Below are 24,475 nucleotides of genomic sequence, written 5' to 3' on the forward strand. Positions count from 1 at the left end.
ACCATTGGGAAGGAGGAACTGGAAGTACACCCCTACGTTCTGGAATAATTATTGCCATTCAACCATCAGGGTCCTGAACCAACATGGATAACTTCACTTACCTCAACTCTTGAACTGACTCCACAACCTATGGACCAACTTTTAAGGACTCTACAACTCAATACCATTGGGAGATCACCTCCACGATAAGGTTTCAAGGTAAGAGTCCTCTCATCTTATAACAAGGAATAGGAAAGAACTTTAACAGCATTGGCCACAAGACTACAAAAATACAGATAAAACTGGAGCAGTGTCTGGATTCATCAGCTGCGTGGAAAAGAGGAGCCTGCAGCACAGGCAACAGCTTGCTGTCCATATCCTACTGCCCCGGCTTGTGTATCATGTAGATAGCTAGGACAGAATATCCATGGGTGACCCCAACCAAAGGACGGTCTCAATCAGCATGACCATGAATTTCTCCCTGTGGCTTCAGCACGATGCCAAAGCATTGGAATAAGTTTCATTTATTGCAACTTGGCATTTCCACTGGAGTTTTGTATTCTTGTTTGCATAAAAAATAAGTTTGCATTACCAGATTTGCAGCAGTTAAATGGCTAAAACTTTCCACCTTAATATTTGTGTATTTATGCTACTACCTTGCAGCACAGACCACAGTGTCGTTTACACGGAGGAAAATATACATAAATATTTCATTGAATCCTTACATCTCTATAATAATTGATAAATTTCATCGATTTTCTTTATGAGATTAATAGATTTTAAGGTCCTCACCTATATTTTCAGATTCTACCACTCCCTCTCTCTGTAATCATGGATAGCTTTCTGCCAGTACAGTCCTCTTGATCATCCATGAATTTAATCGCTCCTCTATCATCAGTCCCACCTTCACTGCTAAGGGTTGAAGTTCTGGAATGCCCATCAAAAACATCACCTTTGCTAACTATAAACACGAGATTCTGCAGATGCTGAAAATCCAGAGCAACACATACAAGAGGCTGGAGGAACTCAGCTAGCTAGACAGCTTCTATGGAAATGAATAAATAGTTAATGTTTTGGGCTGAGACCCTTCTTCAGGACTGGAAAGGAAGGGGGAAGATGCCAGAAGTAAAAGATGGGGGAAGGGAATGGTGGACTAGCTCGAAGGTGATGGGTGAAATCAGATGGGTAGGAAAGGTAAAGGGCTGGAGAAGAAGGAATCTGATAGGAGAGGAGAGTGGAGCATAGGAGAAATGGAAGGAGGAGCACCAGGATGAAGGGATAAGCAGGTGAGGAGAAGAGGTAAGAGGCCAAATTGGGGAAGAGTAGAAGAGGGGAGGGGCAGGGAAAAAAATTACCAGAAGAAGAAATCGATGTCCATGTCATCAGGTTGGAGGCTACTTAGCCAGAATATGAGATGTTGCTCCTCTACCTTGAGAGTGGCCTCATTGTAGCAAAAGAGGATGCCATGGGTCAACATACCATTATGGGGAAAGGAATTAAAATGGTGGGTCACCAGGAAATTACACTTTGGTGGATGGAGCAGGGTTGCTCAACAAAATGGACTCACCAATGTAGAGGTGGCCACATCAGGATCATCAGGTACCATAGATGACCCAATAGATTTTCAAGTGAAGTGTTGCCTCACCTGGAAGGACAATCTTGGACCCTAAACAGAGGTGAATAGGCAGACGTAGCATTTCTGTCACTTGCAGGGATATGCGCCAGGAAGGAGATTAGTGAGGAGTGATGAATGGACAAAGGACTCAAGGAGGGAGTAATCTCTGCAGAACACGGAGAGTGGGCGGGTAGAGGAAAATAAAGATGTGTTTCATCGTAGGATCCTGTTCAAGATGGTGGAAGTTGTTAGAAAAATATGTGTTGGAAGCAGAACTTTGCTAACTTATTTCTTCTGATGGGCAGTTCCAAAAGTCTAGCTCTCTAGACATGCATTTAATCATCTGTGCTAGTTACTGCTCATGAGAGAGATGAGAAGTACCTAGCCATGCTTTGCTGCATTGAAGATGTCATAAAAATGGAAGGTGATTTTAGTGAATGGTTTAAATGATTTGGAAGTATAATATAAGGAATTGTGCTTTTAATGTTATAAAGAATCCTAATCTTCCATGAGGATCAAGACAGCTCTGTGATGCGTCATCAGCCTGGCCAGGAGCAGTTGTAACAATGCCCAAAGAACATTTTACAGCAGTTTGTTTGATTAGCAATTCTGCCAATGGATGCTCTACCACGATGACAGAAGTATGTATTGTTTACGTAGCCACCAATTTCACTCTTAAACGGCATCTTGTATGTGCCTTCTACTACCAAGAACAGCGATGCTATGGAATCAACATCATTACCAACTCCTACACCACATTGAACATGCATGTACTTTGCTGTTCCTCACTGAGTTAGATACTCAGACTTCCGTACCCAATACCATTGGGAGATCACTTCCCTCCCTCTTCCCTCTTCCCGAATTTTGCCTCTTACCTCTTCTCCTCAGCAGCCTATCCCTTCGTCCTGGTGCTCATCCTTCCCTTTCTCCTATGCTCCACTCTCCTCTCCTATCAGATTCCTTCTTCTCCAGCCCTTTACCTTTCCTACCCATCTGATTTCACCCATCACCTTCTAGCTAGTCCACTGTTCCCTTCCCCCATCTTTTACTTCTGGCATCTTTCTCCTTCCTTTCCAGTCCTGAAGAAGAGTCTCAGCCCGAAACATCAACTGTTCATTCATTTCCATAGAAGCTGTCTAACCAGCTGAGTTCTTCCAGCCTCTTGTATGTGTTGCTCTGGATTTTCAGCATCTGCAGACTCTCTTGTGTTTATAGTTAGCTAAGGTGATGTTTTTGATGGGCATTTCAGAACTTCAACCCTTAGCAGTGAAGGTGGGACTGACGATAGAGGAGCAATTAAATTCATGGAAGAGGACTGTACTGGCAGAAAGCAGATATCCATGATTACAGAGAGAGGGAGAGGTAGAATCTGAAAATATAGGTGAGGACCTTAAAATCTATTAATCCCATAAACAAAATCAATGCAATTTATCTATTATTATAGAGACATAAGGATTCAATTCAAGTATGAAATGTTTATCTATATGTCCCTCCATGTAAACGACACTGTAGTCTGTGCTGCAAGGTAGTAGCATAAATACACAAATATTAAGGTGGAAAGTTTTAGTCAATAACTGCTGCAAATTTGGTAATGCAAACTTATTTTTTTATGCAAACAAGAATACAAAACTCCAGTGGAAATGCCAAGTTGCAATAAATGAGACTTATTCCAATTCTTTGGCATTGTGCTGAAGCCACAGGGAGAAATTCATGGTCATGCTGATTGAGACCGTCCTTTGGTTGGGGTCGCCCATGGATATTCTGTCCTAGCTATCTACATGATACACAAGCCGGGGCAGTAGGATATGGACTGCAAGCTGTTGCCTGTGCTGCAGGCTCCTCCTCTCCACTTGGCTGATGAATCAAAAGCAACGGCAGAGACTGACACAGTTTGGCACCGGAGAGTTGCCAGTCAGCATTGAACTCAACGTGAAACTGCCTTCAGGACCCCACCTTGATTTTTCCTTCAGGTTTACTTCGGAAGCCTTCCCCATGAGTGGATATAGCCACAAGGCAGTGGAGGTTCGGGATCAGAGTTTTCCTTCTCCTAGATGAACGTGGCCATCTGCCCAGAACGTCTGGCTTTAAGGCACCATTAAACCATTTTTGCCTTCTGCTGTCAGCAGAAATATTTGCCCAGACCTGGTAGCTAAGCCACATGTGAAGGCCACGATATGGACTTGGTCGTCAGAGGCTATTTGAGATGCACACCATTGGGAGCATTTAATAGTTCCCAGTACCTATCTCCCCTAGAGATAACAACCTTAAGAAAACTCATGCTGATTAATTGAGCCATAAAGTCATCATTTGTTAAAGATATGATGTTTCATAACTCAGGCCATTCAACCCATTGAATCTTCAAGCCAAATGAGCTCTTACTTTACCATAATAACTTTATGTGGTTGACCTCTTTATACTCATTGCTGTTAGAACCAGAATCATGTTAAGAACTTACTTCTCCCCAGACTCAGAATATACAAAGTTATCTCTGCAAAATCCAGGGTACAAAGGGTACTATTTAACCGTAGGAGAGAAATGAAAATTATTCAAGTAGAACCGTGTGAATTTCCACTGAGTGCTCCAGTTACCTCCCACATTCCACAGGCGTTTGGGTTAATAGGTCAATTGGGTGGTGCGGGCTCATTGGGCTGGAAAGACCTGTTATTCTGCTGTATCTCTATAAAAATATTAGAGCGTTTAGTACTTAATTTCTATCTCAGAGACAATGGAACGACAGGCTGGATTGCTAGGAACTGTGCCATCATTTTGAAGGACATGTCGCTCAGGGTCCTGGACTAATATATATATGTATATATATATATATTTTTTTTTGCATGGCTATGTCTTCTTTTCTGACTATTTTGAATGTACAGTGTATGTTTTGCACCTTGGGCTCAGAGGAATATTGTTTTGTTGGGCTGTATCCATGTATGGTTGAATGATAATTTGATTTGATTTGATGATTTGATTACTGACCTGTTAAGTATTTCTAACTTTTAGTTACATTTTAGATTTCTAGCATCTACTACATTTTGGCACGTAAAAATTGATGTCACTGTTTATTCTGCTGAATCTATTGTGAATAGCTGTTTTGCTTAAATGTATCATCAATACATTTAATGGTTCAGATTTATTTTGGAAACTTCAATTATCACATCATCCAACTCTTAAGTCAGAATGCTGTTCATTGACTTTATTTCGGCATTCAATACTGTGATCCCCTCCAAGCTGATCGCCAAACTTCGCCAGCTTGGTATTAGCTCATCCCTCTGCAATTGGACCTTGGACTTTCTGACTAACAGATCTCAATCAGTTAAGTTAGACAACCTCTCCTCCTCCACTTTCACCCTGAACACCGGCATGCCTCAAGGCTGTGTCCTGAGCCCTCTTCTGTACTCCCTTTTCACCTATGACTGCATTCCTGTACATGGTTCTAACTCCATAATCAGGTTCGCAGACGACACTACGGCCTGATCAGAGGAGATGACGAGACGGTCTACAGGGACGAGGTCCAGCACCTGGCTGCAAAGTGTGCCGACAACAACCTGGCCCTTAACACCCGGAAGACCAAGGAGATCATTGTGGTCTTCAGGCATGCTAGGAGCTACACTCACATCCTCATCTATATCAACGGAGCTGTAGTGGAGCGTGTATCAAGCTTCAAATTCCTTGGTGTCCACATTTCCGAGGATCTCACCTGGTCCCTGAACTCCTCTATCCTGATAAAAAAAAAAGGCGCAACAGCGCCTTTATTTCCTGGGGAGCATCAAGAAAGCTCACCTCTGTCCCAGAATAAGGAAGGACTTTTACTGCTGTACCATTGACAGCATACTCACCAACTGCATCATGTGCTATGGCAATTGTCCCATATTGGACCGCAAAGCACTCCAGCGTATGGTGAAAACTGCCCAGCAGATTATCGGCACCCAATTGCCCATCATGGAGAACATCTACCATAAACGCTGCCTGGGCAGGGCGAAAAGCATTATCAGGGATGCATCTCACCCTAACCATGGACTTTTTACTCTCCTTCCATCCGGTAGGCGCTACAGGAGCCTCCGCTCCCGCATCAGCAGGTACAGGAAGAGCTTCTTCCCTGAGGCTGTGACCCTGCTGAACCTCACATCACAGCGCTAAGCAGTATTGCACCCATATTGTACTGTCTCAGTACTTTTATATTTGTGTGCTGTAGCACTTACTTTTTATTTGCAGTTATTTTGTAAATAACACTATTCTTTGCATTTCTGGTTAGATGCTAACTGCATTTCATTGGCTTTGTGCCTGTACTCGGTACAATGACGATAAAGTTGAATCTAAATCTAAAAAAAAATCCATGATAATTCAATAACACTAGGGGGCACTGCCAGCTCTCCCAGCAACCACACAGCTTTGTTCATCTGCTTTTAATGTTTGCAAGTTATTATACTCTTCCACGTTGGGCACTCCACAGCCCCCTATCATCCAGTCCCTTTCAACCAGCACTCCAATCTTTTGCGTTGTACTCATTCCCCTTGTCTCAATCCTTTCCCCACTGCTTTTCTCCTTTCTTTGCAGCTTCTAATTGGATTCTTTTCTAATACTTCTCAACTCTGATGAAAAGCTATTGACGGAAACAAAATTTCCTTCTCTTCTCTTAGGAAACTGCCGGGACTGCTGTGGTGGCATGGTAGCGGTTAGCAGTACACTATTATGGTGCCAGAGTCCTGAGTTCATTTCCCTTCACTGTGAGGAGTTTGTACATTCTCCCTATGACTATGTAGGCTTTCTCCAGAAGCTCTGGATTCCTCACACATTCCAAAGAAGTTTGGGTTAGTAGATTAACTGATCACTTGGGGTGGCATGGGCTCATTAGGCTTGAAGGGCCGTTAACATGCTGTATCTTTGGATAAAAGTGAAAACCCATCAGCATTTTCTCTCCGCTTCTAGAGCAGGGGTTCCAAACCTGGGGTCCACAGACCCTTTGCTTAATGGTATTGGACCATGGCATTAAAAAAAAGGTTGGGAACCCCTGCTCTAGCACGTGTTGCTCTTTGACCTTTACTCAACAAACTCCAAACTTTGCAGACTGGCACTGTCAGCATGCTCTGCTGCGAACAGATTGTGTTTCCAGCTGAGCCCAGACTTTCCTTCCCAGGTGAACTTAGAAAGAGTTTGGGTGAGAAGATGACACGCTGAAAAGGACGGGCAGCAGGTTAGATGTTGACGAGGAACCCAAATAAGGAGGCACAAAACCACTTTACAAAGAAATCGAAAACATGAAAGAACTTCAACACATGCTTCTATTTGTAAGTAAGATGAAGAACATAATTGCAGGATAATATTCACTCCAGTGTATAATGTAAACCATCTCATCTTCTTTATTAATGACATTATTGGTCCATATAATTTTTTTTTGCCAATTGGCAATTCATGTGATTTTAAAGGAAATCAACATTTAAATAGCAAGCAATATATATAACCAAACCATAATATTCTTTACCTTATAACCAAATTATTTTATGCTGCTCTTTGACACCTGCTTCCCTGTTGCCAATAAATGAGGACACTGGTAAAATGTAAATCCATTCATCCTGTATACTGATGAATGATTTTGTTTAAAAACTATTACTTAGAAGAAAAAAATCATAAATAGCTTCCTATTGTTCTAACACATTCAATGATGATAAATTTGAAACTCTGAACCATTATCATTTATCACAATGGTTTGCCACATTATTGATCCCAATTCTTCTGCTCTTACTATTATGTAAACTCAAAATGTTTACAACAAAAATCTGAGACCTTTTCATACAAATCTTAATTTTTTTCCCTATGTCCCTAGGAGGTTTTGAAATGCATTCCTATGACATTATAAAGAATATCATAAAAATTTGTTCCGCTTTAATATATCCCATGTTTTTTTTTCTTGTTAAGCTGCATGTCATCTTGAAGTAAGGCAGCGACTTTCACCAAACACTGTGTCATTGGCTATAAAATGTGCCAATGTACAGTGAATACTGTCATGCTCCTGCTTCTAACATATGGCACTTTCACAATACCACAGCAATTTTTACTGTAGGAAAGTAAAGCAGGAGGATAATTCAAAGAATTGCTGCTTATATGCCTCTTAGTTTCAGTTTCAATCAAGAGAATGGCAATTTATAAGACATTTCTGAACATATGAACATTCCATGGTTATTATATTAATTTAATTCTTTAATCAAAAAATCAAATTTGCCAAAGTCATCATCATCTGGGGCAATCAAATGGTCTTTTCTGGCTTTAGCTAGCTTCTGTTTTAGAACTTCTCTTCGATCCATCCATTCTTGCAATTCTGCTTTACTATGGGCAAGTTGGCAGTTCTCTTCATCTACACAGGTACCAGTCTGATGCCTGTAATCAACATAAACACACATGTATCAATTGATATTTACTTCCATAACACTGCTTTGAAGTAGAAGTTGTACATTACATATTAAACCAACATTGCAGATGTTTAGTGAGGGGCTGGGCGTCACTGAAGTGAGACTCAAATTTACTAGGCAGCCAGGAAACAAGATGTGAGAATTTCATTGAATACTAAATCAAGAACCAATGTTGTATTTGGCATTCTCATATTTTTAAATCACAATTTCAATACACTTTCATAATTCTTAAAATCATGGCTTCAAAGATTCAAGTACATATACGTCACCATACAATACTCCTGAGATTCATTTTCCGCAGGCATTCACAGTAGAACAAAGAAATGCAACAGAATCAATGAAAAACTACACACAAAGACTGACAAGTAACTAATGTGCAAAAGAAAACTGTGCAATTCCAGAAAAAAAGCATATTAACTCAGCAAATAAATAAACAAACAAATAAATAATACGGAGAACACAAGTTGTAGAGTTTTTGAAAGTGGGTTCACAGGTTGTGTTCAGGGATCAGTTCAGTGTTGAGTTATCCACGCTGGTTCGGGAGCTTGATGGTTGAAAGGCAATATCTATTAATGAACCTGGTGGTGTGGGACCTAAGGCTCCCATACCTCCTTCCCTATGGTAGCCGCGAGAATGACCTGGGAATGATTTGATAATGATTTGGATCTTTAGTGTTGATATAAATCTGTTAATTGTGGCTGTACTGACAGGACCAAAGAAATGGCTGCCTTCCTTACTGTAGTTTGATTACTGAAAACAGTAGTGCAAGTAGGATAAAATAATAAAGCTAACCAAATGAGATAACAGATTTTACTTCAAAGCACATACTCACTCTAGGTGAAATGAATATCTGGGAATGGACATAGATGGTAATAATAAGCACACAGCATTCATTATTTACAACAACCTTAACTGTTATTGCTCTATGTTAGCTAGGTAACTGACAAATAATCACAAACTGCAAGGTCTTCTACAAATTATTATGCTGTTTATTGTTTTATTTTATAAAAGATTATTGCTGCCAATATAACTGGAGCAAAGGCCCTGACATACAGTTTCTGTTAACTAAATGATGGAAATGTCTTTCTTAAAGCTAAAACCGCGTTTTTATGTTGTTTAAGAATGAATTAGAGATTCTTACATTTCACAAACACTGAACTGTCCTGTTGGAAAGCGATATTGCCAGCAGTTTTGATCATCTTCACAGCTAAAAACTTTCTCCTTGTGTTTCTCTGAGGTTATATGCTGTTGCCACTGCTTCTCACTGTTACAGTTTTTTCCACAAAGCCAACAGTGATAGCAACTCTTTGAAGGAAACACAATAATAATTGCCTTTAAGTCCATTGCAGCATCAAAATGACAAAAAACTTTAAGTAACAGACATTATAAGTAAGAACAAAAGCAGAAAAAAGCAAGTAGTGTCCACTATAAACACGAGATTCTGCAGAAATCTGGAATAACAGACACCACTTCTTCTTTTGCTGGAGAAAATGTATGATTAATAAGATGAATAAAAATCTACGCAAATTATGTACATTTCCCCTGAAAAAGATTGAAGTACTAACCAAGCAGAACAAAAGTAACAGTTCTCAGAATAGTTTTAATGAATATCGGTTAATAATAGAAACACTCAGACCAGTCTGCATCGGAAAGATGAAGTGGAATTTTGATATTTTTCTTCAATACTAAAAACTCAACCTGTATCACTTACTTGTTAAAACACTAAATTACACAGTCTTTCCAAAAAAAAAGTATGCATCAATGTTAATCCCATTTACCAGATCTTGGCCTGTAGTTTTCTATGCTTGGCTGTTCACATGTTTGCTTAAACATTTCTTAAATGCTGGCAGTTGCTTACTCCACCTCTGAATACGTGCTTAGAAGTATGACTACTAAGAATGTATTCATTATTTCTGTGATCATTAACAGTTAAGTCAACTTTCAATGGTAGCAACTCCTGGTAAAAATTAACTCCATCGCTTCACTCTTTATTAGTATGTCATAATAAAGAGTAATTTAATATTAAAAAAAACAAAATGTAAACTACCAAAGTACAAAGGCAAATTTTTGAATCAAAAATTCACAGGCGGGGAAAGACTTAAGCTTCCAAACTAACTTGAGAATCAGATAATAAAGCACAGACAAAATGCTGGAGGAACTCAGGTCAGGCAGCATCTATGGAGGGGAATAAACAGTCATTGTTTTGGGCTGAGATCCTTCTTCAAGAGTGGGGAATTCAGACTAGATCAAGGGTCTCAATCTGAAATGTCAACTGTCTATTTCCCTCCAAAGATGCTGAACTCCTCCAGCCTTTTATGCATTGCCCCAGATTCCAGCATCCGCAGTCTCATGTGTCTCTAAGCTAAGGAGGAATGATGTCTCTCTTCCACGTTGACTGCAAATTGTTGTTTCAAAAAGTTGTTGTCATACTTTAATTGCTTCTTCTTGATTAAAATGCACTTTATTTTGACATTCTAGTAATAAGGAACAGAAGGTACTATACCAAGAGCTGGTAATTGACCTTTAATCATGCTCAAAGTAAATTTTATTATCAAAGCAGGTATATGTCACCGTACACGACCCTGACATTCATCCTCCTGCAGGCATACTCAGCAGATCTATAGAATAGTAACTATTAAAGGTCAATGAAAGATCAACCAGAGTGCAGAAGACAACAAATTTGCAAATGGAAATATAAATAAATAGCAATAAATAACAAGAACATGAAATAACAAGATAAAGAGCTCTTAAAGTCCTTAATAATGATCCCAGAATTAATCGGTACAGAAGTCACATTCTAAGATCTATACATTCACCAACAACATGCACGACTAGTACAATGTTGAGAACTTGCTGTCTAGTCAAATCCATCTTGGAGAGAACATAATCTATTGAAATTTTAAGTACTTGCAACCAAGTAAGACTAGGGACTGGAATGCACAATGAAGTACTTAAAATTTACAGAATTATACTTTGAATAAATTCAATTTGCAGGAGAATGTATCACTATATCAGAAATCAATATTGGAAAATTACTTAATGTCATTTACCACGGTCAGGAACTTGCAGTTGATCTGTTAAGCACTTGCTATTTAATCAGTCACTTACCACAAGATCAGCATAATCAGTCGGCATGTGTATCTGCTTCCCATTCTCCTTTGGTACAGAAGCTGCCTCTTCTTTTTCTGGCTCATGGCTTTTTAGCCACTTTTCATATAGCTGCTCCATATCTAAGACTGAAAATTAAAATTAAAACTGAATAATGGGGAAAGAATTCAAAAAATGAACAATCAGCAGCATAAAGCTTCTTAGATTTAGATTTTCAATGAGTAAACGTATTATTGTGTGCAGCAACCAGGCAGGAAAGTGGCTGCGGATAGAATATCAGCCAGGTCCTTGTTTAATAGTTCAACATGCCCAGGAAACCATACAGCCTCTCTGGCATCTGATTCTTATATTTTTTTATATATAAGACTGAGATTATATCATAGGTCTTTAATTTATCTTACTTGTTCCAAAAGAAAGTGTACAGTCCTTGACATGAGAACAATCTAAGTACAGTAAGTCACAATAATTTCAGGAGAGAGCAAATCTCTTAAAGGAAGTTTTTTTTTTTAAATGATGTCCCACATCAAGCCAGGAACATAGCACACTCATACTCCAATGGATCGTTATAATGCCTTTGTTACTCCCATCCAAACTATCAAAGGAAGGAACCTGACTGAACAAGGCTCTGCGGTGCAAGGAATCTAGCATGAACCCCCCGCCCCGGCTCTCTCCACTACGGTCCTAGGAACCTGGCACAAACCCCTGCCTCCTGTTTGTGCTTCCACAGTAAAGAAATGCCCAGGTTCGGGAATGGAGAGGCTGATTTCAAGGGCTTGTGCTGGGGTGAATAGTACAACATGCAGGGCTGCTCAATAATTAGCACACTGTGGGCAGGCCACTGCAAGGACTCAATGTACTTGCTTCATGAGTTGACAGATCAGGTCGGAGGCGATGGGAACTGTTGTGTCCATATTCATAAGACCATAAGGCCATAAGATATAGGAGCATAATTAGACCATTTGGCCCATCGAGTCTGCTCCGCCATTTCTTCATGGCCGATCCAATTTTCCTCTCAGCCCCAATTTCCTGTCTTCTCCCCATATCCCTTCGTGCCCTGATCGATCAAGAATCTATCAACCTCTGACTTAAATATACATAAAATCTTTGCCTACACAGCTGCCTGCGGCAAAGAATTCCACAGATTCACCACTCTCTGGCTAAAGACATTCCTCCTCATCTCCATTCTAAAGAGATGCCCCTCTATTCTGAGGCTGTGTCCTCTGGTCTTACACTCTCCCACCATAGGAAACGTCTTCTTCACATCGACTCTGTCAAGGCCTTTCACCATTCCTCGCTGGCCGCACACCTCTCCCCAGAGCAGCAATGTGGTTGTTTCTCCTCAAAGGAACAGTGGCTAATGCCCAGCAATGTTCTGAACTCACTGCCCATGCCAGGTCCCGTACCTCAGTGCTCAGTGACGGGTGGCCACACAATTTGCGCTAGCTTTCTCGATACTGGGTTTCCCACACAGAAATTGCAACAACTGAGACAACAGGGTTCCCTGCACAGAGGAGATGCGTTAACCCATCCTGTCTGGCTCTTGTTCCTGGCAACCCGTCCTGAGGTCTAAGGGAGGTATCAATACATCTGCAGGTTAGAATTATTTTTAACATGCTTCAAAATTTCTCCTGCCAAAAAGCGTGTGCTTGTGTATAGGCACTGCAGGAGGTATGAATGTTGAGCAAGCCAGATAAGATTGTACCACTGCACTGATTATGTGACAAGCTGTACTAAGTTTTCTGATTTTCAGCAGCATATGAAGTTATTCCAATTCATTACTGCAGAACTGTACTGGTATATCTACTCAAAAGTTCAAAGTTCAAAGTAAATTTATTATCAACGTATATATATGTCCCCTGAGATTCATTTTCTTGCGGGCATTCACAGTAAATACAAAGAAACACACAAAAGAATCAATGAAAAACTACACACAAAGACTCAGGATTCTACAGTTGAGGTACTGCAAAAGGAGAGAATCCATATTGTCCCATATCAAAAAAGGTTTTTGTTCAATAATCATTGCAGAACTGTGTTGTTTAAGAATCTAAAAGGAAGGATTACTCTTAAGAAGAAAATTATTTGATGTATATGACGGTAGATTTTTAAGCAGCTTTAAAGTTTAAACAGAGAACAATAAAGCTTTAGTCTGCACTTACTGTTATTGTCTTTCATATAGGTCCACATGTCTTTTTCCTCAAGACTGTGGGCAAAGGAGCAGTTTCCAATGTACCCACATTTCTTTCCTTTCGCTATATGCATGCATAACTGAAACAGAGAGATATCACTATGGGATCCATAATTTGCAATGGCAATTAGTTACTTGATATCATCATAATAAAAATACTTACATCAAACTGTTGTGGAATTGGTTTCTTTGATGGCAAAGGGCGTATTGTTGTCCATTTTTTACGTTCATTGGACATCACTAATAGCACACGATGCTCTTTGGTCCAACTGTAAACAGGTTTAAAAAAACATGTTGGCAAAGATAGTAAAATGTTTCATTTCTAGTAGCATATGTCTACTATATATTGATATTCTTTGCATGATGATCAATATACAACAGAGACTAATGTAGAATCAGCACCAAAATCTCTAGGGATTTTCCTATTTGACAGCCAAGCTCCACATCAGGGGTGAGGGGAAGAAATGGGAATGTGCTTATAGAATAGAAGCAAGCTGTAAAGGAAGTAGGCTACCTTCAAATCTGCGCCATTCAAGATGATCATGGCAGAATGACACTTAGCCTCAAATTCTCCTCTCATACAGTCCCCAAAATCCCGCAATTCCCCTATCTCGCAAAAACGTATCTATCTCCACTTTAAAGATTTTTAGCCTCCACAACACTCAATGATAGAGAATTCCAAAAATTCATTACTCTATGAGAAAATAAAACTCACAGAAATCTTACGAGTTAAAGCCCCATCCTGACCACATTCAGCTCTTCTAAACTTCAAACATAGCCTCAACCTGCTAAGTCTCCCTTGATCATCCACTCCAGTGAATTTCCTTTGAACTGTCTACAATGCTACTACAATTTATCTTCATATAACAGAGGGGATGTGTTTCTAGAAAATTGTCCATATCTTGATTTTCTGTAACATGAACCCTTTTCAGAAGTTGACAAAATTTGTTGTTTCTTTTGCATTTTATATTTTTTTTCTTTCAAATAAATTCCTTAAGGGAAAAATTTATTCCACATTTCAAAATTTTTTGGTGGAGATTTAGGAATTCCGAAAAAGAGAATTTCTGTTATTTGAAGTGCCGCAAAGTGAGAATACTCTGTATACCCTTATTCATGTAAGGGACCCAATCATTCATTATCATTATATTTGAAGACCTAAACATGATAGTTCAAAACCGTTTTCTGAATTACAAAAAGGCACATAGCACAAAGCATTACTTATACATAAATGTCGCATCAAACTTGGAGGAGACAGATGTGTAATGAGTTGTAGTACTCAAAATTTTGTTGTAGAAATACAATACCATTATCTTCCTCAAAACATTTCACTTTCTGGCTCTCCATTCAAAGGGTAGTTATTATTTTTTTATTTCCTTGACATAACCAAAGCAATTTTACCACAGGAAATGTAGTCAAGTAACTTCATAATCAAAGCAGAATTTAATCTACATATCTACATTGAAATTGATCATGGTGTTAACAATTTAATTGTTAAAATTTCAATTCTTCAAAGTTTGGTTGCTGAAGTTTCTTCCCCTCACAACTTCGCTTCTGTAACTGATTCATATTTCTAACTTAGGATATTGTACTGTCTTTGCATGATTTCTTTAAGAGTACTTCAACAGGACTGATTTGGACCTTACTTGCCCTCTTTACTTGTATTTTACGATTGGGGCAAGGTTGTTGTGTATGCAGCATTAATCCCTTTCAATTTCACACTTCAATAACTAGTAGGGCAAAATATCATTGCCACCGTAACACCAAAGGCAAATGGAACTAACAATGGGTACTGTTTTTTCAATATGGCCAATGTATCAGTGTGTCACTCAGCATCATTATGTGCCATGTCATAATGAGATCAAGGTCTTTCTATGGCCATGATTGTTCTTGGCAAATTTTTCTACAGAAGTGGTTTGCCATTGCCGTCTTCTGGGCAGTGTCTTTACAAGATGGGTGACCCCAGTCAATATCAATACTCTTCAGAGATTGTCTGCCTGGCACCAGTGGTTGCAGAACCAGGACTTGTGATATGCACCAGCTGCTCATACGACCATCCACCACCTGCTCTCATGGCTTCACCTGACTCTGATCAGTTGGGGGGCAGGGGGAGACTAAGCAGGTGCTGCACCTTGCTCCAGGGTGAACTGCAAGCAGGTGGAGAGAAGGAGCACCTTACACCTCCTTTGGTAGAGATGTATCTTCACCCTGCTACTCAGCTGTATCACTAATCAGATAAATAACAATGGCAAACCTATATTCCTGAGAATTCCTATGTCATCCATCAGATTATAATATATTCTCACAACTTTAAAAATGAAGTAACAAATTAAAATAGATTAGCCACTGCAACTGAACTAATTCCTGCATTGGGTAGTCGATATTTTGCATTATCCAAGCATTCTTTAAAATTTACATAATTGAATAAAAACAATAAGCATCTAATTATGTGAGTGTCTATGATGCTATAATACAATTACACACACATTCAAGAACCCTCCTTTGACTGAATTTACAATAACTGTTCAATTACTTACGGATGTCTTGCTTTAGCATTGCAGTATTTTCTGTTCTTGTCTGGCTCACTGACCTGTCCATACCTCCAGCATTGTCCACAGACAAACATGAGCTTTAAGTTGAGGTTCCTAGATTTTGAAAAACCTACAGGTACCTTGAAAATTCAAGAAAAGCAATCACTGGCTATTCACCTCCAATGAGGCAGCACAAGGCAATAACTCCAACCTATGCCACATTATAAAGAGCCCCAGGATATTGAGTCACTATCTTAATAGATTCTGCAATGCTGGAAATCCAGTATAACACACACATAAATGCTGGAGGAACTCAGCAGGTCAGGCAGCGCCTACGGTGAGGAATGAACATGCCACATTTTGGGCTGAGAAAGGGTCTCAGGCCGAAAGGTCAACTGTTCACTCCTCTCCATAGGTGCTACCTGACCTGCTGAGCTCCTCCAGCATTTTGAGTGTGTTATTTTTAATTACAATACTGTCTACTCATTTACTGGAATAATTACAACAGTAACAGGTTTGAAAATTTGTAGTTATTCCTTCAAAATTTGCTTGAGCCATACATCCAATCTATGGAATCATAGAGCAATACAATACAGAAATAGACCCTTCAGGCTACCGAGTCTGTATGAACCATTAAGCAGGAGTCTTAACATTAATCCTATTTATATAGAAGAACATATAGAATATTACAGCACATTACAGGCCCTTCGGCCCACAATGTTGTGCCGACCCTCAAACCCTGCCTCCCATATAACCCCCCACCTTAAATTCCTCCATGTACCTGTCTAGTAGTCTCTTAAACTTCACTAGTGTATCTGCCTCCACCACTGACTCAGGTAGTGCATTCCACGCACCAACCACTCTCTGAGTAAAAAACCTTCCTCTAATATCCCCCTTGAACTTCCCACCCCTTACCTTAAAGCCATGTCCTCTTGTATTGAGCAGTGGTGCACTGGGGAAGAGGCGCTGGCTATCTACTCTATCTATTCCTCTTAATATCTTGTACACCTCTATCATGTCTCCTCTCATCCTCCTTCTCTTCAAAGAGTAAAGTCCTAACTCCCTTAATCTCTGATCATAATGCATACTCTCTAAACCAGGCAGCATCCTGGTATATCTCCTCTATACCCTTTCCAATGCTTCCACATCCTTCCTATAGCGAGGTGACCAGAACTGGACACAGTACTCCAAGTGTGGCCTAACCAGAGTTTTACAGAGCTGCATCATTACATCGCGACTCTTAAACTCTATCCCTCAACTTATGAAAAATAACACCCCATAAGCTTTCTTAACTACCCTATCTACCTGTGAGGCAACTTTCAGGGATCTGTGGACATGTACCCCCAGATCCCTCTGCTCCTCCACACTACCAAGTATCCTGCCATTTACTTTGTACTCTGCCTTGGAGTTTGTCCTTCCAAAGTGTACCACTTCACACTTCTCTGGGTTGAACTCCATCTGCCACTTCTCAGCCCACTTCTGCATCCTATCAATGTCTCTCTGCAATCTTCGACAATCCTCTGCACTACCAACAACACCACCAACCTTTGTGTCATCTGCAAACTTGCCAACCCACCCTTCTACCCCCACATCCAGGTTGTTAATAAAAATCACGAAAAGTAGAGGTCCCAGAACAGATCCTTGTGGGACACCACTAGTCACAATCCTCCAATATGAATGTACTCCCTCCACCACGACCCTCTGCCTTCTGCAGGCAAGCCAATTCTGAATCCACCTGGCCAAACTTCCCTGGATCCCATGCCTTCTGACTTTCTGAATAAGCCTACCGTGTGGAACCTTGTCAAATGCCTTACTAAAATCCAGATAGATCACATCCACTGCACTACCCTCATCTATATGCCTGGTCACCTCCTCAAAGAACTCTATCAGGCTTGTTAGACACGATCTGCCCTTCACAAAGCCGTGCTGACAGTCCCTGATCAGACTATGATTCTCTAAACACCCAGAGATCCTATCTCTAAGAATCTTTTCCAACAGCTTTCCCACCACAGACGTAAGGCTCACTGATCTATAATTACCCAGACTATCCCTACTACCTTTTTTGAACAAGGGGACAACATTCTCCTCCCTCCAATCCTCCAATACCATTCCCGTGGACAACGAGGACATAAAGATCCTAGCCAGAGGCTCAGCAATCTCTTCCCTCATCTTGTGGAGCAGCTTGGGGAATATTCCGTCAGGCCCCGGGGACTTATCTGTCCTAATGTATTTTAACAACTCCAACACCTCCTCTCCCTTAATATCAACATGCTCCAGAACATCAACCTCACTCATATTGTCCTCACCATCATCAAGTTCCCTCTCATTGGTGAATACCGAACAGAAGTATTCATTGAGGTACCTCGCACACTTCCACAGCCTCCAGGCACATCTTCCCACCTTTATCTCTAATCGGTCCTACCTTCACTCCTGTCATCCTTCTTTTCTTCACATAATTGAAGAATGCCTTGGGGTTTTCCTTTACCTTACTCGCCAAGACCTTCTCATGCCCCCTTCTTGCTCTTCTCAGACCCTTGCCCCTTCTTGCTTCCCTAACCTCATGTATGCTGCCTTCTTCCACCTGACTAGATTTTCCACTTTAGTTGTCACCCATGGTTCCTTCACCCTACCATTCTTTATCTTCCTCACCAGGACAAATTTATCCCTAACATCCTGCAAGAAATATCTAAACATCGACCTCATGTCCTTAGTACATTTCCCTGCAAAAACATCATCCCAATTCACACCTGCAAGTTCTAGCCTTATAGCCTCATAATTTGCCCTTCCCCAATTAAAAATTTTCCTATTTTGAATCTATATTGAACCTATTTTATTCTCCCCACATTCCCCATTCCCCCATAGTGGCCAATTAACCCTATCAATCCAAAAAGGGAGGGTGCAAACTCCACACAAAAAGCACCCGAGGTTGGGATTCAACTTGGGTCTCTGATACCGTGAGGCAGAAGCTCTATGAGCTGTGCTGCTGTGTCGCTCCAAGAAGCTTATGGCTTCATTTGAAATACATGCATTTCATTAGTACAATTGTATTTATAGCCAGGAGCCAAGTTTTATATGGAAAACAGGCGAATGGGCTACAAACCAAGCCTCATTTGTACTGTTCAAGAACTACTTTGCTGGTATCACAATAACATATATCACACATTAAACTAACACTGATGACTCACTCTTGTCACCAAGTGCAAGAGTTGCTCTTCGGGATTTGCAATGGAATATCAAAATATTTCTTGTAAAGTTAATAATTTACAGTAGGTCTAATGTATGCTTTTCCTGTGAATGCTGCTTACCTGAATCTATGTGATGCTGCTACAATGTACCTGTGCATGTGATAATAAACTTGACTTTGACTTTTGATAAGCTACTCATTAAGTGGGGAAAAGATGTGCCAGCAACACTGTAAGGATGGGAAGGGGTAGATTTTACGCCCAGTATGTTCTATAGTGTGTGCATAGTTCAGCAGCTTCATGGTCTGCTATATTACAATGGATGGAATAGTGCTGTGGGTATACTCTGCTCTGCTCTACAAGTGGGATGAAAAGAAACAATGGAGATAAAACAAGGTATCTTCAATATTGGGCAAATACCCCGCAGAACTGATGGATGAACTGAAGTGTCCCTTTCTCTGCTGAATCATTCCATTAACTTGTAGTGAAGAAGTATACTGAGTGGGAGAGGGCAACCATTTTCAATTATTGCAATGCAATTGTTTTCAATACCTAGATATTTAGGCACATTTAGGAATTATAACCCTTGTCTATTCTCAAACTGGTTAGTTAGGCGTAACGGTAGCCCAGTGGCTAGTGCGATGCAATTACAGCTTGGGAAATTCAGGAGTATGGAGTTAAATTCCAGCGCCATTCTGTAAGGAGACAGTAAGCCCTTCCCATGGAATGTGTGGGTTTTCCCCAGATGTTACGGTTTCCTCCCACAGTCCAAAGATGTACCGGGTAGGTTAACTGGTCACTGTCCTGTGATTAGGTTAGGGTTAACCAGGTTTGTGGGGGCTGCTGGGGTGGCCTGGCTTGAAAGGCCAGAAGGGCCTACCCTGGGAGGGAGAGAGGGAAAGAGGAAGGGAAGGAGAGATGGAGGGATGGATGGATAGATAACTGGCTTAATTCAAAGTATGAAGGCATGCTCTTGATTGTGGTAAAACTGATGATGTAATTCTGTAAGAATTTACCCATCTGGTGTTGGTTAGCAATTGCTCCCGCCTACATAAAGTGAATGATTCTACTATGAGATCAAGCAAGAGGAATCAGATCCTAATGATCATTTCCAGTGTAATTTTCCAACACTTGGTTCATAATATCACTGTGTTATTTAGCAATATAAACCTCCTGTGGGTATTACACCAGTAATAGCTCAGTGCACAAAGTCTGGTTTAAAACTGAAAGAAGCACTTGGAAATTATACATAGACCACTACGCAGCCCAGCTCCGCAGGAGGTCAATGCCACCCTGAATTCAAATGTCCGACTGACTGCAACAGAATAAACAGCAGGAATGGTTGAAGAGCTGATTGGAGACATCTGAATTTTTTCCAAAATTCCTAAGAAAAAGGCGTAGTTTATAACAATTGGCATTCCAACTGGATAATTAGTTAAATAAATGTAATATTCATTTTGCATATTGGTGTGGAAGAATGAATATTGTTATTTGATACCACATTCAAGTGTCCTGAGTTCTGAACCACATTAATTTAATCAGCACTTGCACGGTTCGTTTATAATCTCACTTTCACAGTATTTCTACAGATCGGATCAAGAACATGCATTCGAAAGAGAAGGATTCTGAAATAAATCAAAATGAGAAAGACATCTCTTTAACATCTGAGATGGGATTGAAAGTTAGTTGGTTTACAAAATCCACTAAGAGCCAGTGAAGCCTCTTCCATTTGTTGATTAGCCTCAATATTTTGTTAAGAGTTCGTCTAAGACACAAAACTTCCTGCAATTAGTCAAAATGTGACAAATTCAAAAAGAAAGATTTAGTTATAAACATGCATATGTAAGTATATCTTGGGGGAAAAAAATTGAAGACTAAATGAATAATTTAAATAGCTAAGTCTGGGATATTTGGGTCCATTTTCCTCATGATTATTAATCGTAAAGTTTACATTTGGTCTTGACGTACCCTCACACTGCTTTTTTACCCCAAAACCTTTGTCAGCTACTATCATTACAACATGGTGAAGTCTGTTATACAATGAATATTAAGAGTAATCCTTGTTTACAGAACATGGATATCCAAACTCGCTCTGTAATATCAGCATATATTTCTAGAACTCAGAAACTGCCTCACCCCCACAGTCTGGTATGTTAATCAGTCCATGTGAGGAATTGTCAGAACTGAATTTGCTAGTCAGACAACAACCATCCCTGCACAACGTACACAAACGCATTTGGAGATGTTTACCTGCCCTGCTTGGACACTGGCTTCCATGTTCTGCCAATACTTTTTTGATTCCTGAGTAATTACTTCATGAGTTATATCTGGCAATGGGAATATAACAATGTAAAGTTTCAACATGCAAAGGTACGAACATATATACGTACAGATATATAAAATGAAGATACATACACAGAAATAATGTTGGTCTTAAAAGACAAGTTCATGAAAATAAGTTTGATATGTGATTTTGTTTTTAATGAGTTTCAAAGAATGCACTTTGGCTATTCTTTTTTTCAAATGTTCATGATCAATATTCACTCATCTTTTTCTAGTAGCATAAACGAACAAATTAATTAACATGCAAATTCCTTCATCAAACTTAACTTGTTGCTATAAATTTATACTAAGGGATTATTGAATCATACTTGGCTGAAACATAATTCAAGGAGTTTTCTAAACTGAAAGTTAAAATCCAGTCTTTATGAACATTCTTCAAACCAACCAAAATTCTTCATTTTGTTACTGAGATTTGTACTCCTTTAAAGTACTAAAATGGAGTCAATTTTTTAAAAAACCCTTTCTTGGTATGATTTTAATTACATTATAGGTGACAGGGGCAGGGAATAGAACTAATCCATTGAATGCATTTCAACATAGTGCTTCAAGATACAATAAAAATATTTATTTGCACTCTAGTTGATCTTTCATTAATCCTGTTATAGTTACCATTCTGTAGATTTGCTGAGTATGCCTGCAGGAAATGAATCTCAAGGTTGTATATTGTGACATATATGTACTTCGAACTTCAAAAATTACAATATATAACCCACTTTGAGATTATTTACATAAATGAATCAATAAGCAACAATGCCTAAAAGAGATTTGTAAACCTGAAAACTATAAACATCCCAATACCAGACACAAGATCAAGAGGACTTAAGTCACAATCAACCTATATTCCAGCAACCACTCCAATAAGTGGTGTGCAGTTAGCACTGAGCACACTGTCTAACAGGACTGCTCTATGAATCTCTACGCACCTAATATCCGTCCTACTGTAAAGAATTTGCTAAAAGAACCAGTAGGAAGGGAAACTAATTGTTTACCTCATAGGTGAAACACTTCTAAAGTTATATGCTTATAACTTCAGGAAAGTTTGAAATAGGGGATTTATAATGGGAAATACTGAAATTAAAGTGAAATTAAACAATTACTCTCATCTGCCTTTACTGAAGACACAAATGAAAACCATCAAAAATATTATGAACCAAGCCACGGGGAAGATTAAAGAAGTGAAGGAAATTAGTTGTAGTAAAGGTATAGCACCAGGGAAATTAGTGAGACTGAAAGACAAATACATCACAAGAATCTGGTCTTTCAAATTTCTAAGCAACACACACAAAATGCTGGAGGAGCTCAGCAGGCTAAGTAGCATCTACAGAAAAGAGTGAACAGTTGATGTTTCAGGCCAAGACCCTTCTTCAGGACTGGAAAGAAAGGGTGAAGACATCAAAATAAGAAGGTGGGGGGTGGGATAGTTCCTCAAATAGTTTCTGCAGATGAATAGCAAATGTTGCCCCAGTGTTTGAGAAAAGGAGAGAAAACACGAAGTATATTACCACATCACTGGGACGGAAAACATTGGAATTTATAATAAGATGGAAAAAAGAAATTAAAAACTGTAGGATTAATCAGTCATCATGGACTTAACATAGAACATTACAGCACAGTACAGGCCCTTAGGCCCATGATGGGTGTGCTGATCTTTTAACCTACTCTAAGATCAATCTCATCCGACCCTCCTATAGCCCCATTATTCTATCATCTATGTGCCTATCAAAGAGTTTCTTAAATATTCCTAATGTATCTGCCTCTACCACCACTCCTGCAGGGTGTTCCACTCACCCACTACTCTCTGTGTAAGGAACTTACGTCTGACATTCCCCCTATACTATCCTCCGAACATCTTAAAATTATGCTCCCTTGTACTAGCCATTTATGTAAAAAAAAACCTTGCTTGTCCAATCTACTGGAGTTCTTTGAGGATACAACTAGTAGAATAGATAAGGGAAACTAGTGGATGTGGTGTATTTAATTTTTCAAAAGGCTTTCAATGTGGTCAATAAGTAGGAGCACTTGGAGTTGGAGGGCAATATACTGGTATAGACTGAGAATTAGTTAAGACAGAATGTGAAAGGTGGGAATAAACCAGCAAGCTGTGACTATTCCAGAAATGAGTGCATGGCACAAACTATTCAAAATCCCTATCAAAGAGTCAGCTGGGTAGACAAAACTTGGCAGTATTCAGTGAGATGGATTAGTATGAAAAGCATGGCACAACTTGTAAAATCTCCAATCACAGGGGACAAGGCATGAGAAACACTCACTGGACTGAAGTTCAGAGTAAATTTATTATGAAAGTGCATATACATAACCAAATGCAACCCTGAGATTCATTTTCTTTCAGGCGTACTCAGCAAATCAAAGAAACATAATAGAGTCAATGAAAGACCACACCCAACAGGACGGACAAATGACCAGTGTACAAAAGACAACAAACTGTGCAAATACAAAAGAGAGGAAAAAAAGAAATATTAATAATAGATAAATAAATAAGCAATAAGTATCAAGAACATGAGATGAAGAGTCTTTGAAAATGGGTCCAGAGGTTGCAGGAACAGTTCAGTGATGGAAGTTGAGTGTTCTTGTTCAAGAGCCCGATGATTGAGGGGTAATACCTGTTCCTGAACCTGATAATGTGGGTCCTGAGGGTCCTGTGGCTTCTTCCTGAAGGAAGCAGCAAGAAGAGAGCATGGCCTGGGAGGTGGGGCACCTTGATGATGGATGCTGCTTTTCTGCGACAACACTCCTTATGGATGTGCTCAATGTGGGGAGGGCTTTACCCGTGATAGACTGGGCTGCATCCACTATTTTTTGTAGGATTTTCCATTTAAGGGCATTGGTATTTCCATGCCAGGCCATGATGCAACCAGACAATACACTCTCCTCTACACATCTATAGAAGTTCTGCAAAGTTCTAGATGTCATTCTTAATCTTTGCAAACCTCTACGGAAGTAGAGACATTGCCATCCTTTCTTCGCTCTTCTTAGGCACCGGTACAATTGAAGCCTGCTTGAATCAGGTGAGTACCTCCGACTGCCAAAGAGGTTAAAGACATTGCTGAGCATTCCAGCCATTTGATCAGTACGAGTCTTTAGTGCACTGCCAGGTACGTTCAGCCTCCTGA

The 24,475-nt window shown here is 39.8% G+C and overlaps 1 protein-coding gene and 1 long non-coding RNA gene across 3 annotated transcripts in view; one reads left to right on the forward strand and one right to left on the reverse strand.

Moving 5' to 3' along the window:
• Positions 1-24,475, forward strand: part of LOC140203126 (uncharacterized) — a 79,716-nt gene that overhangs the window by 3,638 nt on the left and 51,603 nt on the right. Inside the window, exon 2 of the long non-coding RNA XR_011887289.1 lies at positions 70-198. This is a non-coding gene — a long non-coding RNA (uncharacterized lncRNA). The remainder of the gene's footprint in view (positions 1-69; positions 199-24,475) is intronic.
• Positions 7,183-24,475, reverse strand: part of zc3h7a (zinc finger CCCH-type containing 7A) — a 105,090-nt gene continuing 87,797 nt past the window's right edge. For both annotated transcript variants that reach the window (XM_072268964.1, XM_072268963.1), the window contains 7 exons: positions 21,252-21,328; positions 15,826-15,959; positions 13,455-13,560; positions 13,263-13,371; positions 11,107-11,234; positions 9,140-9,303; positions 7,183-7,966 (listed from right to left, as the gene is read on the reverse strand). In XM_072268964.1, coding sequence (XP_072125065.1) covers positions 7,777-7,966; positions 9,140-9,303; positions 11,107-11,234; positions 13,263-13,371; positions 13,455-13,560; positions 15,826-15,959; positions 21,252-21,328 — 908 coding nt within the window. In that variant the 3' untranslated portion in view covers positions 7,183-7,776. The remainder of the gene's footprint in view (positions 7,967-9,139; positions 9,304-11,106; positions 11,235-13,262; positions 13,372-13,454; positions 13,561-15,825; positions 15,960-21,251; positions 21,329-24,475) is intronic.

Source organism: Mobula birostris, chromosome 9, assembly GCF_030028105.1.
Source record: "Mobula birostris isolate sMobBir1 chromosome 9, sMobBir1.hap1, whole genome shotgun sequence".
NCBI lineage: Eukaryota > Metazoa > Chordata > Chondrichthyes > Myliobatiformes > Myliobatidae > Mobula > Mobula birostris.